This window comes from Pteropus alecto, unplaced genomic scaffold (genome assembly GCF_000325575.1).
Source record: "Pteropus alecto unplaced genomic scaffold, ASM32557v1 scaffold68, whole genome shotgun sequence".
Lineage (NCBI taxonomy): Eukaryota > Metazoa > Chordata > Mammalia > Chiroptera > Pteropodidae > Pteropus > Pteropus alecto.
In genome coordinates, this window is record NW_006441386.1 from 6,724,522 (window position 1) to 6,740,763 (window position 16,242).

General features: G+C 34.1%; 1 protein-coding gene and 2 pseudogenes across 2 annotated transcripts in view; 2 read left to right on the plus strand and 1 right to left on the minus strand.

Annotated features, from left to right (window-relative positions):
- BAZ1B (bromodomain adjacent to zinc finger domain 1B) overlaps positions 1–16,242 on the plus strand; it is a 57,922-nt gene that overhangs the window by 17,308 nt on the left and 24,372 nt on the right. For both annotated transcript variants that reach the window (XM_025051495.1, XM_006918558.3), the window contains 4 exons: positions 448–569; positions 2,784–2,981; positions 10,131–11,832; positions 16,001–16,139. In XM_025051495.1, the coding sequence (XP_024907263.1) occupies positions 448–569; positions 2,784–2,981; positions 10,131–11,832; positions 16,001–16,139 (2,161 nt within the window). The remainder of the gene's footprint in view (positions 1–447; positions 570–2,783; positions 2,982–10,130; positions 11,833–16,000; positions 16,140–16,242) is intronic.
- On the minus strand, positions 711–829 carry LOC112485326 (annotated as a pseudogene).
- LOC112485339 lies at positions 15,231–15,350 on the plus strand (annotated as a pseudogene).

Below are 16,242 nucleotides of genomic sequence, written 5' to 3' on the forward strand. Positions count from 1 at the left end.
AGTGTCCACAAATTCCAATCTCTTTAAAAGGTATACAAGGTTCTTTATAATTTGCTCCCTACTTAACTCTTTAGTCTGATTTTTTTTTTACTTTAATTAGATCATATTCTCCCATACTTTATTACTTGAAGTCTCTGAACAAGTCATATTCTTTTTAGGCCTTTCCTGCTTATTTTCCAGACTGTTAGACATTGCTTCTCTCTCATAATATTTTTCTTTACCAACCTCTATTACAGTATTTACCACATTGTATTATAATTGTTGACTCCTCCTGTAGACTTTAGCTTTTAGCTAGTCGAGGTAAGAATTTTATGGTTCATCTTGGTGCCCCATTATTCAGTGCCTGGTACAGAGTAGGTATTCAGTAAAATAGTTATTAATGAATAAGTGGATAGAATTAAAAGAATTATGTTTTTCACTAACTTTCTATTGATTTTCTATTGATAGATGACAGAGCACGTAGATCTCCAAGAAAACTGCCTACTTCATTAAAAAAAGGAGAAAGGAAATGGGCTCCTCCAAAATTTCTGCCTCACAAATATGATGTGAAACTACAAAATGAAGATAAGGTTAGTTGGCACTTTATATTTATCTCTTACATGTAGTACATGTTTTTTACTTTTTTATGTTTTAGGCGAGGCAACCCTTGGTTGACCTCACAGATTGCAAGGACCTTGTCAGCTTACAATCCCTTATTTTTTTATTTTTTATGCCCACAGCACCTGGTCTTCCTAGGTGGTCTTCCATCCAAGTACTAACCAAGCCCAACCCTTCTTAGCTTCCGAGATCAGATAAGATCGGGCTTGTTCAGGGTAGCATGGCCATAGACAGTACATGTTTTTTAAGAAAATATAGGGCTAGTTTTCTCAGAGAAAATGTACTAAAAAATGTAAATGAATGTGTTTCTATAACAAATTCTGAGTGGTTTTCTAGTCTTAATAATTATGACTTCAAATTGATTCGTTTTTTCTTTCCTAGAAGATTACATGCCTTTTTTTAAAAAAAATAGGAATTATTAGGGTTAAGAATAATTTGCATTTGAGCTTCAAACTTAGTTTGTTTGAAAGATAAGAATCTATTCTCAGAAATTACAAACTTCCTGAGGTAATAGCTCTTCCCAGTTAAAAGTAGAGCAATTTTAATGTAGTTAAATACAGAAAATGAATCAATACTAATCTGTGCTTTTACAAGGAATCTATGGAGATTTACTAATCTAAAATAGTAAATACCTTTAAAATAACAGTACTGTGTTTTATCGATTCTAAGATGTTCATATTTTTAAAAACATCTTAGCATATATCTTAAAATCAGTTGGCAAGAATTTTTTTCTCAGTGGTACATAAAATGATGTCTTTTATTAATAAGATCTCAGATTCCATGAAATATGGCATATTACTTTCAGATACTCACATACCTGTATGTAAAATCTTATAATTAGAAAGAAGCAGGATGGGCAGTTGGCTGTGGAAGGCAGCTGCACATTTTTCTTCATGTTTAACTGTTTTGTAGAAGAAACAGGTAAGGCCTGCGAAATAATAATTCTGTCAAAGAAGATTGGGAAGGATTATAACCCAGATCTTTTGCTGCTTTAGAGTGTTATTTTTTTTCCCACCTCACAGTGTTGACAAGTCTTATTCCATTTTGACTCAGTAGCTGCATGGTGTCCATTACATAGATGTCTTTTAACTTTAAAAATGAATCTCTTTATGATATGCCTTTATATAGTCCCCTCCCCTTTTTTGCTTTTGTAAGTAGTTGATGATGATTGTCCGTTTACTAAATTTTAACAAGAGGAATTGCTGGTTCAGTGGGTATACATAGTTAGTGATCTGAAGACATAGCTGGATTGTTAGGATTTCTTTATATTTGAAAATTGGACGTTAAATACAATTTTTTACTAAGTTTTTTAATCTTTCATTCAGCAAGGTAGCTAGTTAAAACATTATTTCTAGGGAGTCTCAACCATTTCCTTAGTTATCATTTATATTATTGATGAATATAAATTTTGTTTCACATGTAGTAAATAGTGTTTATAGGAAGATAGAAAATACAAATAAGAAAAAAGATACCTCTAACCTCATGCTCAGAGATGATAATTGATGAATATAGATGTAGTTAATGGTGGTTAGCTTTTAAGGAATATTCATATTATTTTGTAGCTTGCTTTTTTCATTTGCTGTCTGGTGAGCATCTGTATTGTCATTACATTTTCTTCCAAAATAATATTTTCAAGTTGTAGTGTATATGATAGTCACCAGGAGAGTTTATTAAAAATGTAGATTCCCAGGTTTTATTGCCAGAGATTCTTCTGATTTGATAAGTTTGGGGTGAGGCCTATGCATTTGCATTTTAATTCGCACTGTAGATTATTCCGATAATTTGTCCTGATAAATGTTTTTCCTCCATGGCTGCATGGTGTCCATTACATAGATGTCTTTTAACTTTAAAAATGAATCTCTTTATGATATGCCTTTATATAGTCCCCTCCCCTTTTTTGCTTTTGTAAGTAGTTGATGATGATTGTCCGTTTACTAAATTTTAACAAGAGGAATTGCTGGTTCAGTGGGTATACATATTTTTAGGGCTTTGATACATATTGACAAATTGCTTAGGGATACCTTTAACATTCTGTCTCTGAAAATTATTCTACTTTTCCTTTCATCTGGTTTATAGCCCTGTTTTATAGAAGGAATTATGATTTTTCTGGAGAGAATATAAATCTTTGTTCTCATTGATTAATTGCTTTTTACCCAGTGATGAGTTACTTATATTTGTTAACCTAGATCATCAGTAATGTGCCAGCGGACAGCTTGATTCGTACAGAACGCCCACCAAATAAGGAGATACTTCGATATTTTATACGGCATAACGCCTTACGGGCTGGCACTGGTGAAAATGCACCTTGGGTGGTAGAAGACGAATTGGTGAAGAAATATTCCCTGCCCAGCAAGTTCAGTGACTTTTTACTTGATCCATACAAGGTAAGGTCACTGTTAATTTTTGGACAGCAGGATAGAGCACTATATTAGACGAATTTATTTTCTTAGATGGCTCCAATAAGATTAGATTTATAGCACATTTTGAACTCTCACATCACATAATGCATTAAAAAAATGTTAGGTTTATCTCACATAGGTTATGATGTATGGGGGTCTGTATGGGGGAGGCCACATTGACAATTTCCCCTATATGGTTGCATAATTATAAAAAAAAAATTACTACACGCATATGCTTTTTTGGCTCAGATCTTTCTTGGAATGAGGTATGGTATAAATACAAAAAATATTTTGAATATTGATTTCTAAACATGAAAACTGATTTTGTGTATCAGAAAAGATGATTAAATGTACTGGCATCCTTGAAAAGGACTTAGAATTTCTGAGTATTACTTCGTGTGAGAGATTATTAGAAAATGTAGAAAATTTAAATTTCCCTCTTAAAAACGTGTTTTTTCCTTTATCTCATTTGATCTTCAAAACATTCTTCTGAAGTTGCATGGGATGTGTGTGTGTGCGTGCGTGTGTGTAAATCTTACTTACCAGATGGGAAATGGAGGCTAGTCTAATTAGAAGCGACAGAAAATGAATGGCAAAAGCCAAGACATTGGCCTCGGATTCCCTCCCCTTTAATTCTCCCCCCTTTATTTCTCCCCCCGCACTTCCACCCCTGACCTATGGATGTTGCCATCTCCCCTTAAGAACTAGATCTCTGAAGGCGGGGCATCTCGTCTCACACACCTGGCACCCCAGGGGCCTGGCGCACCCAGGGTATGGTCTGTGGCTCCACCTGGGGCGTGAACCCAGACTTTTTGCGTGTAAAGCAAATGTGCTAAGCACTATACTCTGCAGCCATCCCCTGGCCTCGGATTTCTAATTGTCTTTTTCTATCTCAGGATTTCTCCAGTAAGATTTTTTAATGTAGGTTATGAGAGTATTTATGCATCTTTGGTGGTAAATTTACTTATTTGTATACTGATGTTTTCATCTTGGTCTCTGGGCCAGAATGAGACCAGAAGAGGGCTGCTGGTCCATTAAAACTAAGGGTTCCAGCAACCCCCCTTCCCCCCCTTTTTAATTGTGAAATACTAAGGCTATTTTGAGTCATGTAATTAAATCACCTTAGATATCTTAAATTGATTTTGATGACAAAAGTAATATTGAGAAATGATTTTATTTCTTCAAACATTGATAAAGACCTCTAACCATAGTTGAGCATTTAACATGTTTTCTTATTTGAGATAAGCATGATCAAGCATTATCTTTCATTATGCTCTTTAAATTTTTATTAGTTGTATAAAAAGAAAAATTCAGGAATTATTTTTTTCTAGATCAGGAGTAAATTTTCCATGGCACTTTAGTAAATCTAAATTTGTTCCTTAATATTTTCATTTACTGAGGGGAAATTTAATTCATTGTTATTTCATTGCTGTAGTTTTTGAATTGATACAGCTTTTGGTAGTTTTAACTTGAAATAACTATATGTATTGCATGAGAATCCTATATAAAATCATTTTTGATTGAGTTTTAGACTTGTTATCATTTGAGTCCTTTAATATTTTCCTCTTTAAATTTTATAGTTGTCTTTTAATGTATTTTAGTTTAATGATTCAAGTGTGTTAAATGAAATAAAGATTAAGAATTTATGGATAAAAGGTCTTTGGGATTTATAAGAATAAAAAAGCTGATCTTTACTTTTTGTAGGAGCCAGAGACTACAGTTCCAGGAAATAGCTTGAAAAGCAATTTCTGAAAATGGCTACTCAAATTTCCTATTGAGGGCCTAAAATATTAACTTAATGAAATTTGGCTGTAATTCAGATTGAGTCTTGAACATGCAAGTTTGTGTAGACTAAACTGCTATAAGAAGACAGTGGTTCTACCTAGTAAGAGAAATTGAGACTCTTGTAAAATACTAATCTACAAAATTAAGAGCACATACTTATCTTTTTATTTATTTTTCCTACCTTAAACAATGATTTCTTATTCCCCAGTACTATTTGATATTTTACCGAATTTTGTCTTCTGAGTTTTACATAAGTGTTTTTTTGTTTATTCGTAAAATTAGTTTTCTTTAAGACCTTTTGGTATCAGCCAGGACAGAATATAGTAAAGGCATAGATAAATAGACCATAAAGCAGTGCTTTGGATTCTTTCCTCAGCTAAAGAAAATTTTAAGTAATGCATTGAAAATTAGAGCTGATCACATGATCTGTCCCAAAATCAGTAGGTTAAAACATTTTTTTGTCTCTTTGTCTTCTCTTTGTGTTTTGTAGAATTTAATGTTCTACTAGGCTGCTGAATACAACTGTGGAGAGATGAGATCTAGAGAGATGAGATCTGGAGAGAGGAAGCAAGTTCTGAGTAATAGTTTTAGGAAAGGGCTGATGGGGAGAGCTTGGGCGTGAGAGAAGAGAGTGTTACCTGAGTAGGGCGTGGTGTGATGATGAGGGTGTGTTTGTGGTCTAGTAAACTCTAGAATATAAATTACAGATACTCTTACTCATTTTATGTCCTGTGATGTTTCACATAACTGTAATGGGAACATAGCTAGTGAGTTCATTTCTTTAAGAAGTTCTGTTCCTCAAGAAAAATGCAGCTGTGGTTGAGTTTAGGGATAACAATTTTTTGTAGGCCAATTAATGACTTGGAGAAATGATTTACAGGGTAATTGAGTGATAACTGTCATCTAAGATGAAATCAGCTTAGTTCATTTTCTATTCTAATACATGCAGCTCTAGTGTTTTGTTATTCTCTTGGTAATATTTGAACTCTAATTTTGGACTGCTGTATCCTACTGAGGAAGCTTTTGGATAGAGATGTAACAAGAAAATAAGACTTTTGTTTGACATTTGGAATCCTGAAATAATTTGGACTGATTTAATTTGGCTCTTAATACATTTTAAAAACATTTTATTTTGAAATCATTTCATATAGAAAAGTTGACAAAAATACTATAAATAATTTCCTTTCAAGTAGATCGTACTTTTTCAGTCGATTCCTCAAACGTTAACATTTACATTTGTTTTGTTATTTTCTCTCTATATACACATACACAAATCATTTTTTTTTTTTTTGAGATATTTGAGAGTAGATGATAAGACAGGATGCCCTTTTATAAAATACTTGAATATGTGTTGTCTAAAGACAAGGGTATTTTCTGTCTAACCTTTTTTAAATTTAAGAAGTAAAGAAAAATAATAAAAAGACAAGGATATTTTTAATGTAACTGTAGTACAGTTAATAAAATCAGTAAATTAACATTGAAACACTACTATTATCTGATCTATAGTTCTTACTCAAATTTTGCCATTTATCCAAATAAATCCTTTAAAAAAATTTTTGGTTTTAATAGGATCAAATATAGTATTATGTATTTACATGTTGTCTCTTGAGTATCCTCTAATCCCTTTAATCTGGAATAATCCCTCAGTTTTTCTTTGTCTTCTAAAAACCTTGACATTTTTTAGGAATACAAGCCAATTTTTCCAAAATGCCCCTAAATTTGGGTTTATTTCTTCATGATTCAATTTAGATTATGAATTTTTGGTAGAAATACCACAGAAATGATGTTATGTTCTTTTCAGTGACATCAGAAGGTACATGATGTAATTTTGTGTCATTACTAGTGATAATTATATATTTTTAGAGATGTTTCTTCTAATAACTGATGTTTCAAATAAATTTTGAGAGCCCTAAGATTTTTTTTTAAATTTTGGCTCTAAAGTTTGTTTATATGAGTTGGAGACGAGAGCAGAAGTGCTTTAAAAAATTAACTTTCAAAACACTGAAAAATATTTTATAGTAACATTTCACAAATTTGCTGATAAAGGCATCTAGACTCAGACAAACCCACTATATGAATGTTGCCTTAAAACTCCTAACATGATTCCTTGGGCAGTTAAGAACAGTGAATGAAAAATCCATATAGACAGCCAAAAATTTCTAATTTAGGGTTCTTGCTGTTTACTATTAAGTTAAATTTAGCATCTGAATGAGCTACTATAAATAAAATTTCTTTATTTTTATCTTATTTATTAGATTTCCTTATGCGTGGTGGCGGTTTGTTCCAAGTGACAAGGAACAAGTATAGAAGAAGGGCTTGTTAAGTGTAAGCTGACTTATTCATTGTAGACCCTGTTTATACCTCTTCTACTGCCTTGGTTCTCTGAGTTTGTTTCTCTGATTATATATTATTTTTCTTACAGCCTCTCATATTGCTGAGACAGGTATTTTTTACCTGTTTAGCAGTTAGGAATGGCTTTTGCCAAAAACTGTAATACTGCTAATCCAGATGTCCGTTCTTTTCTCCCTTCCTATGGACTACTCTAGTAGATTACTTATGCTGAATGGGGATAGGGGAGATCCTTAGCACATAAGTGGTTTTATACTTTTTCAGATCCCCCTGAGTCCAGCCATGTTGGCTCCCATTTGGCTGTGACTGCCCAGCATGCCCTATGCTGAGATGATCCAGTTACTGAAGGACTGCTCACGCTGGGAGCTGGCCTGTTGGGAGGGGGTTGGGTGAGTTAATTTATTTCATTTTTAAGAGAAAAAGAATTATACAGTGTGGCTTGGCAAAAACCACACCTTATAAATAAAAAAGAGTAGCTGGACCCTCTCATGATTAAACCATCCCAGCTCTTTCTTGTATCATTTTGCATAATGCAATGCTTCTAAGTAGAAAAAATTTAAAGAAACTTATGCTAAATTTGAGTGACTTTTAAAATAGAAACATAATCAGTAAATTAAGAAGTGGCCCAATTATAATAGACCCTATTAAAACATATCTATTTAAAATGGTAAAAATGAAACTTACTCTTCTTTATTTAGTGAAATTTAGTGATAAATTTCATTTTAGAATGACTTAAGTCTAACTTATCCTGAGCATTAGAAAAAGTATCAGTCTATTTTGTCTGTACTCTGAAGATTTTCTAAGACTAGCTAAGGAGGAGAGTTAACTCTTGGGAGGCACATATTTGTCTTTAATTCCTGCCTGGGTCGTGTTGGGTCTAACCCTATGATTTGTAGGCTTATTTTAAAATATGGTTTTCTTTGGTACTCTTACTGTCCTCGAATCTTAATAAGTTATTTTTGCTTATTCTTTTTAATCTTTTGAAATTTGTTTCTGGGGAATGAGAACTGAGAAATTCCGCTTCTTCTGGGGTTAGTGTCCCTTGAGTCACTGATAATGTTTATAGTCTGTAAATTATGAAACCTGTTTATCAACCCATACTGAGGATGATAATTGAGGAACAACCCAAAAACAGCCAGCTAGAAGAACAATAACTGGCAATTGCCTGTAATTCTTAAAGGGCAGATTGGCCTTTAAAGTTAGCGAACTTAGCCAGAAGAAGGGCTTGTTAAGTGTAAGCCAACTTATTCATTGTAGACCCTGTTTGTACCTCTTACACTGCCTTAATTCTCTGAGTTTCTTTCTCTGATTATATCCTTAATATTTAAATCTTCTTTGGTATTGTAATACAGCTTATTAAATTTTACTACACCTGTTTGTTTACTTTAAACAAGAGCATAGGTGTCTGTATCATCCCTGGGATTTATTTCACAATAGCCATTTACCTATTGCCTTTTTAAAGGGGCTCATAATTTCATATTCCATAGTCTTTAGCTGTTTCCTTGTCTCATTCCACAGTAACCTGTCTTATCCACTGCCTGTAGATTACTTCTTTGCATGTTGCTCTTATCAAGTTAGTTCCTTCCACTCAAAAACCTGAAGTTTTTTAGAATTGAGTGTTCTAGAGGTTATCTAGTCTTTTCTCCTAATCACTTGAAGGAATACTTTTTTTGAAATTAGTTGTACTTTTTCATTGGTTTTTATTTCATTTAATTTGTGTTTTAGCTGCCAGGTTTTTTTTCTTTGTAATTATATTCTTTAAAGCATGGAAATCAAATGTTTTTCTGTTTCTTTTTAACACACATTTAAACAAACAATATTTTTATGACTGGTTGGCTGGTTCTAACCTATTAACTTTCTATATGATGGGGATAAGGTTGATGTTTGAGGAGACAGGAGAGGATGTGTGTCTTAGGAAAGTGGGAACGTGAATGGACTAAGAATATACTGTGATTACTGGGTGGCATTCAGGACCCACCCATTTGAGCAACCTGGTTATGAATTTAAGAACACACACTGTCACTGTATCTTTTATTCTAGTCATATTTAAGCCAAACATGGGCAGGCCAGGAGTAACTAGGTATAATAGAGCAAGGGAGACAAGGGAACTGTAGCTTTATGCAAGACTGCTTACAGTGATTGACTGTGGGATTTAATCTGGGTAAGGACAAGGAAATGAGCATGGTGAAAATGTGATAGAATTAAAAGATTTAAGGTCTTGGTGGGATTGAAGGATTGCAGAGTTGGGGTGTTAGAAGGTGTGACTTAGAAAGATGTGAGGGAATGATCAAAAAGAATTACATGAAATTGAGAATTTAGAGGGGTTATAGTTAATGTATTCATGGGAATGAGTTTCTGAAGTGTAGGTAGAGGACAAAGGGGAGTTTGAGGAACTAGGAGGCCAGGGTCACTAGGGCCCCTTATTTGTTTTTATTAGCTTGCACTGCTTTTTGTTGTTGGTATACTCACTGATACTTTTAATAAAGAAATATACTTCTGAATTTAGACAAACATACTTAAACAGTAAACTTTCTCCTTTAAAGCATAGAATACCCCCAGTTGGAACAAAGGCTAAAAGATAAAAATCTAGTCCTGTCTCAGGAACAATGTTGCTGTTATCTAAATCTAGTATCCTTAATCCGGGATCCATGGATGGACTCTGAAATTGTATGCTTAGTTTTGTATGTTTTTGAGGAAAGGGTTCATAGTTCTTTAAAGTATTTAAAAACTGCTAATCTGTGTATAAACAGAAAGCTAGTTACATAGCAAAAATGTCTAATTAAATTAGAGTATAGATTTTTAAGGATGGTATCAAGAAAATTTCGGTATTGCTAAAACATTAACATTTATATTTTTGTTTTTTCAGAGACATAGTATCTATGAAGAAAAATGAATATGTAGTTTTACCTGAATAGCGGATACAGGGCCTCTAGGATGCTAAAATACTGCTTTTTTAAATTAGTTTTTAAAATTAATTTTGCTTCTCTTCTTAAATTCTAGTACATGACTCTCAACCCTTCTACTAAGAGGAAAAATACTGGATCCCCAGACAGGAAGCCCTCAAAGAAATCCAAGACGGACAACTCTTCTCTGAGTTCACCACTGAATCCTAAGTTATGGTGTCATGTACACTTGAAGAAATCCTTGAATGGCTCACCACTCAAAGTGAAGAACTCAAAGAATTCCAAATCTCCAGAAGAGCATCTGGAAGAAGTGATGAAGATGATGTCACCCAACAAGTTACATGCTAATTTTCACATTCCTAAGAAAGGCCCACATGCCAAGAAACCAGGGAAGCACAATGACAAACCTTTGAAAGCAAAGGGCAGAAGCAAAGGCATCCTGAATGGACAGAAATCCACAGGGAATTCCAAATCTCCAAAAAAGGGCCTGAAGACTCCTAAAACCAAAATGAAGCAAATGACTTTGTTGGATATGGCTAAAGGCACTCAGAAGATGACACGAGCCCCACGGAATTCTGGGGGTACACCCAGGTCCTCTAGTAAACCTCATAAACATCTGCCTCCTGCTGCCCTACACCTTATTGCCTACTACAAAGAAAACAAAGACAGGGAGGACAAGAAGAGTGCCCTGTCCTGTGTTATATCCAAAACAGCTCGTCTCCTCTCCAGTGAAGATAGAGCTCGTCTCCCGGAAGAATTGCGAAGTATTGTTCAAAAACGCTTTGAGCTTCTAGAACACAAAAAGAGGTGGGCCTCTATGTCTGAAGAACAACGCAAAGAATATTTGAAAAAGAAACGAGAGGAACTGAAAGAAAAGTTAAAAGAGAAAGCCAAAGAGCGGAGAGAGAAAGAAATGCTTGAGAAGCTAGAAAAACAGAAGCGGTACGAGGACCAAGAGTTAACTGGCAAAAACCTTCCAACATTTAGGTTGGTGGATACCCCTGAAGGGTTGCCCAACACACTCTTTGGGGATGTGGCCATGGTGGTGGAGTTCTTGAGCTGTTATTCTGGACTGCTCTTACCAGATGCTCAGTATCCTATTACTGCTGTGTCCCTTATGGAAGCCTTGAGTGCAGAAAAGGGTGGCTTTTTATACTTAAATAGAGTGTTGGTCATCCTCTTACAGACCTTATTACAAGATGAAATAGCAGAAGATTATGGTGAATTGGGAATGAAGCTGTCGGAAATCCCTCTGACTCTGCATTCTGTTTCAGAGCTGGTGCGGCTCTGCTTACGCAAATCTGATGTTCAGGAGGAAAGTGAGGGCTCAGACACAGATGATAATAAAGATTCAGCACCATTTGAGGACAATGAGGTACAAGATGAGTTCCTAGAGAAGTTGGAAACCTCTGAATTTTTTGAACTAACATCAGAAGAGAAGCTACAGATCTTAACAGCACTCTGCCACCGGATTCTCATGACATACTCAGTGCAAGACCATATGGAAACGAGGCAGCAGATGTCTGCAGAGTTGTGGAAGGAACGGCTTGCTGTGTTAAAGGAAGAAAATGATAAGAAGAGAGCAGAGAAACAGAAACGGAAAGAAATGGAAGCCAGAAATAAAGAAAATGGAAAAGAGGAGAATGGGTTAGGCAAAACTGATAGGAAAAAAGAAGTTGTGAAGTTTGAGCCCCAGGTAGACATGGAAGCTGAAGACATGATTAGTGCTGTGAAGAGCAGACGGCTACTTGCCATTCAGGCAAAGAAGGAACGGGAAATCCAGGAGAGAGAAATGAAAGGTAAAAGCTCATGTTGAGAGAAAAGGGGAAGCCTTGAGAAGGTAGTAAAAGTAAGGAAATTACTGAGGTAACGGTAGAGTCTCTTATTTGTCATAACTAGTTGTTTATGTAATACCACAGACCTTACTATGTATGTAATGTTCTAGCATGAGTGTTCAGCCTGACATTCTATAATTAATGATAGTTTGGCTTAGATTCATGTGATAACATCTTTTCTGGGTTTTCTGGTTTGGACCAGATCCACAAATAGGCGTAGTGAAAATAATGTATGACTTGGGAATTGCTAATATGGGCTAAAACCCTGCCTTGAGTAGCTGTATTTCTCTGGGCAAGTTACTTATCTATGCCTCAGTTTATCATATGTTTGTAAAGACTTGTAACAATTGAATGACAGCGTATTTGAAGCCTTCAGCACAGTTACCAACTTAGTTGTTAATTTTTCCCCTATTAAGAAGAACATAAAAATTTTGGGCTTTGATAGCACTGTGAAATCTGAACTTTAAATAAACAGCTTTGTTAAATAATTCATAAACCATGCAGTTCTTCCATTTCTGATATACAATTTAGTATTTTTTAATACAGTTATGTATAACGACCACAATTTTAGAACATTCTTATTACCTCAAAAAGAAGCCCCATACCCTTTAGCTATCATCACCCCACCCATCCCGCCTCCCCAGTCCTAAGCAGCCACCAGTCTACTACCATGACTGTAAATTTGCCTGTTCTGACATGTAAATGGAATCTTTTAATAAATATGTAGTCTTTTATGACTGATTTCTTTCACTTACAGTGTCTTCAAGGTTCATCCATATTATAGTGTGTTTCAATAGTACTTCATTCTTTTTAATAGCAAAATAATATTCTGTTGTTTGGATATACCATATTTTGTTCATTCATCAGTGATGGACATTTGGTTTGTTTCCACCTTTTTGGCTATTATGAATAATGCTGTTATGAGCATTGGTGTACAAGTTTTTGTGTGGATATATCTTTTCATTTCTCTTGGGATTCCTAGGAATGTAATTGCTTGGTCTTATTGTAACTCTGTTTAACTGAGGAACTGCCAGACAGTTTTTCAAAGTGACTGCACAATTTTACATTCCTATGAGTAATGTATGAGGATTCATTCTCATTTCTCCACTTGTCTGCATCCTTACCAACACTTGTTATTGGGATTATAACCGTCCTAGTGGTTGCTAATTGGTATCTCATTGTGGTTTTGATATGCGTTTCCTTGATGACTAATGATTTCTAGCATCTTTTTATGTGCCTACTGGTCATTTGTATATCTTCTTTGGAGAAATGTTAATTCAGATCTTTTGCCCATTTTCAAATTGGATTGTCTTGTTTTATTGAGGTAAGTTTCTTTATGTAACCTAAATACAAATCCCTTTCTTATCAGATATATGACTTGCAAATATTTTCACCTATTTTATGCACTGTCTTTTTACCTTCCTGATAGTGTCCTCTGAAGCACAAATTTTTAAACTTTGACGAAGTCCAGTTTATCTATTTTTTTCTTTGGTTGCTTGTGGTTTTGGTGTCATATCTAGGAATCCATTGCCAAATCCAAGGTCATGCAGATTTACTCCTATGTTTTCTTTTAAAAGTCTTATAGTTTTAGCTCTTACCTTTAGGTTTTTGATTCATTTTGAGTTAATTTTTGTGCACGGTATGAGGTAAGGGTCTAACCTCATTCTTTTGCTTGTCGCTATCCAGCGATATCCCAGTATCATTTGTTGAAAAGATTATTCTTTCCTCTGTTGAATGATCTTGGTGCCTTTGTCAAAAATCATTTGACTATAGATGTATCGATGTATTTCTGGACTTTCAATTCTATTCCACTGATCTATATGTCTATTCTTATACCATATTATGGTGTCTTGATGACTGTTACTTTGTAATAGTTTTTGAAGTTGGGAAATGTAACTTATTCTTTGTAAAAGATTGTTTTGGGTGTTCTAGGTCCATTGCAACTCCACAGTAATTTTAGAATTAGCTTGTCAATTTCTACAAAGAAGCCACCTGGGATTCTGATAGAGGTTGTTTTGAATCTATAGATTAATTTTGGGATCTGTAGGTTAAATCTATAGATCTAATAGATCTATTGCCATCTTAATGATATTTTGTTTTCTGATCCATGAATATGTTTTCCATTTATTTAGATTTTGAATTTCTTTGAACAATAGTTTGTAGTTTTCAGAATATAAAGTTCGTACTTCTGTTAAATTTATTCTAAATAGAGCTTGACACCCAAGGGTTCTACTTTGCTGTTCTTTATTCTATGTTTGTATCTCTCGTCTAGTATCCTGAGAACCCTGGCATTCATCCATATCAATATTTATTTATTTGGTCAGTCTTACAATGTACACAAAATTACTTTCAGAATTGCTATTATCTTACAGTAAACCTACAAAGTATATTAGTTTTTTTTTTAAGGCTATAAACTATTTTGATCACTGTTACAGTTTCCAACTTTATGAAAGTTACCAGCTTATGAAGCGAAGATGGTAAAAACCATTTACTTGTCAAAGTTGGATGCTAAGGATTAGACAGACATATCTAGAAATAGTCTTAAATTATGTGTGAGAGGTTTTAAGTCAAACAACTTGAGTAGTTCTTTCATTAGGAAGTATGTAATATTTCTTTTAAAACAGACTTTAGGTTATACCATTTATGGCCATTGAAATGTTTTTACATATGGATGCACACTGTATGTGTATATATATACTTGCCAGTTTGAAAGACAGTATAATTGTATTCCATAAAAAGCAACATGGAGGTTAACTTTATTTATATCATACTTCAGCTGTGTTTTACCTGAAATATAATGATTTCTTTTTCAGTTTCTGAAGTGTGACTCTGTATATTACAGTTAACATAGGAGAAAGGCAAGGTAGACGATATTCTATTGATATAGAGAAACGGGGCAAAGAATATTAATATTTTGTCAATACCAGTATTTGAATTAGAGTTCAGGGCTTTCATATCTAGTTTAGTGCTGTAACTTCTGCATTAGATTTGGTCTTTTGATGACTTGCCCTAGTTTGTTTGTAGCTGCAGGAGAAGGAGCTTTTTCTTTACTGTGATTCAGCCATTATTTACCTTTGTGTACTGATCTCTACTGAAATCATTATTGTGAGCATAGTTTCATTCAGGCTAGAAAATTGTTTATTAAAGGTAACATGCCATGTTGGATTTAAATAAATGAAATTCGTCTTAACGTTTTTAAAGTAATACTGTTAGACTGTTACATTTTCCAGAGTCTCATCATATTGTAGATGTTTAGTTGATTTTTTTTTGTTCAGGGAAATTTCTGTTGGGATAGAATAAATCCATTCAATAAATGATCAAAAATAAATTGATTACAACTTTTTAAAATATTGACAGTAGTAGTCTACAGCCATGCCACCCTGAACAAGCCCGATCCCACATGATCTTGGAAACTTAAGCAGGGTCGGGCCTGGTTAGTACTTGGATGGGAGACCACCTACGAAGACTAGGTGCTGTAGGAGCAAAAAATAAGGGATTGTAAGCTGACAAGGTCCTTGCAATCTGTGAGATCAACCAAGGGTTGCCTCGCCTAAAAAACAAACAAAAAAACGTAACTTGCTAAATAACTTGAAAAATAATATTTAATAGACAGTAATTGTTATTCACAAGTTTTTCCCTGCCTTTGCTTTCTCAATTCTTTTTTCTTGTCACCAGGGCTAATAAGCTGAATTACTATCAAGTTTCTCAAGGCTGAAATTTGTTTTATTTTGAAATGACTATTCTAGTTTTATCCATCCTGATCATTTTGAAGATCCTATGACTGGTCCTATCATAAAATATTTCAATTAATTCCATTTAAGATTACATCTAAAATTAATTACTAATAAGATAAAATCAACTTAATTACTTAAATTAATAAATTACATTTTGGAGAGAAAGATTTTTACATTGATTGATGGCTGTGATATCACTAAAATTCAAAACACATAGGAGGACCAGATAGAAATTGCTGCTTTTAGGTGTCATTTCTTATAACAAATTAGAATTAGGAGAAAAACTAAGGTTTGGTGGAAATTTATACTAGGTACTTTTCACTCCATATCTTATTTAATTTGTATGAATAGAGTTTACTAGAAAAAAAAATCTAGTTGATTCTTTTTATCTTTAACAGTGAAACTTGAACGCGAAGCTGAAGAAGAACGAATACGAAAACACAAAGCAGCTGCTGAGAAGGCATTCCAGGAGGGAATTGCCAAAGCTAAACTTGTCATGCGTAGGACTCCTATTGGTACAGATCGAAACCATAATAGGTAAGTCATTAAATTTATTTTTTGTCATCTTGTAGGGCCTTTATGTTTTTACTAGTTATGAAACCGTTTACAGTACTAAGAATAGACACATTTTTCTGTTCAT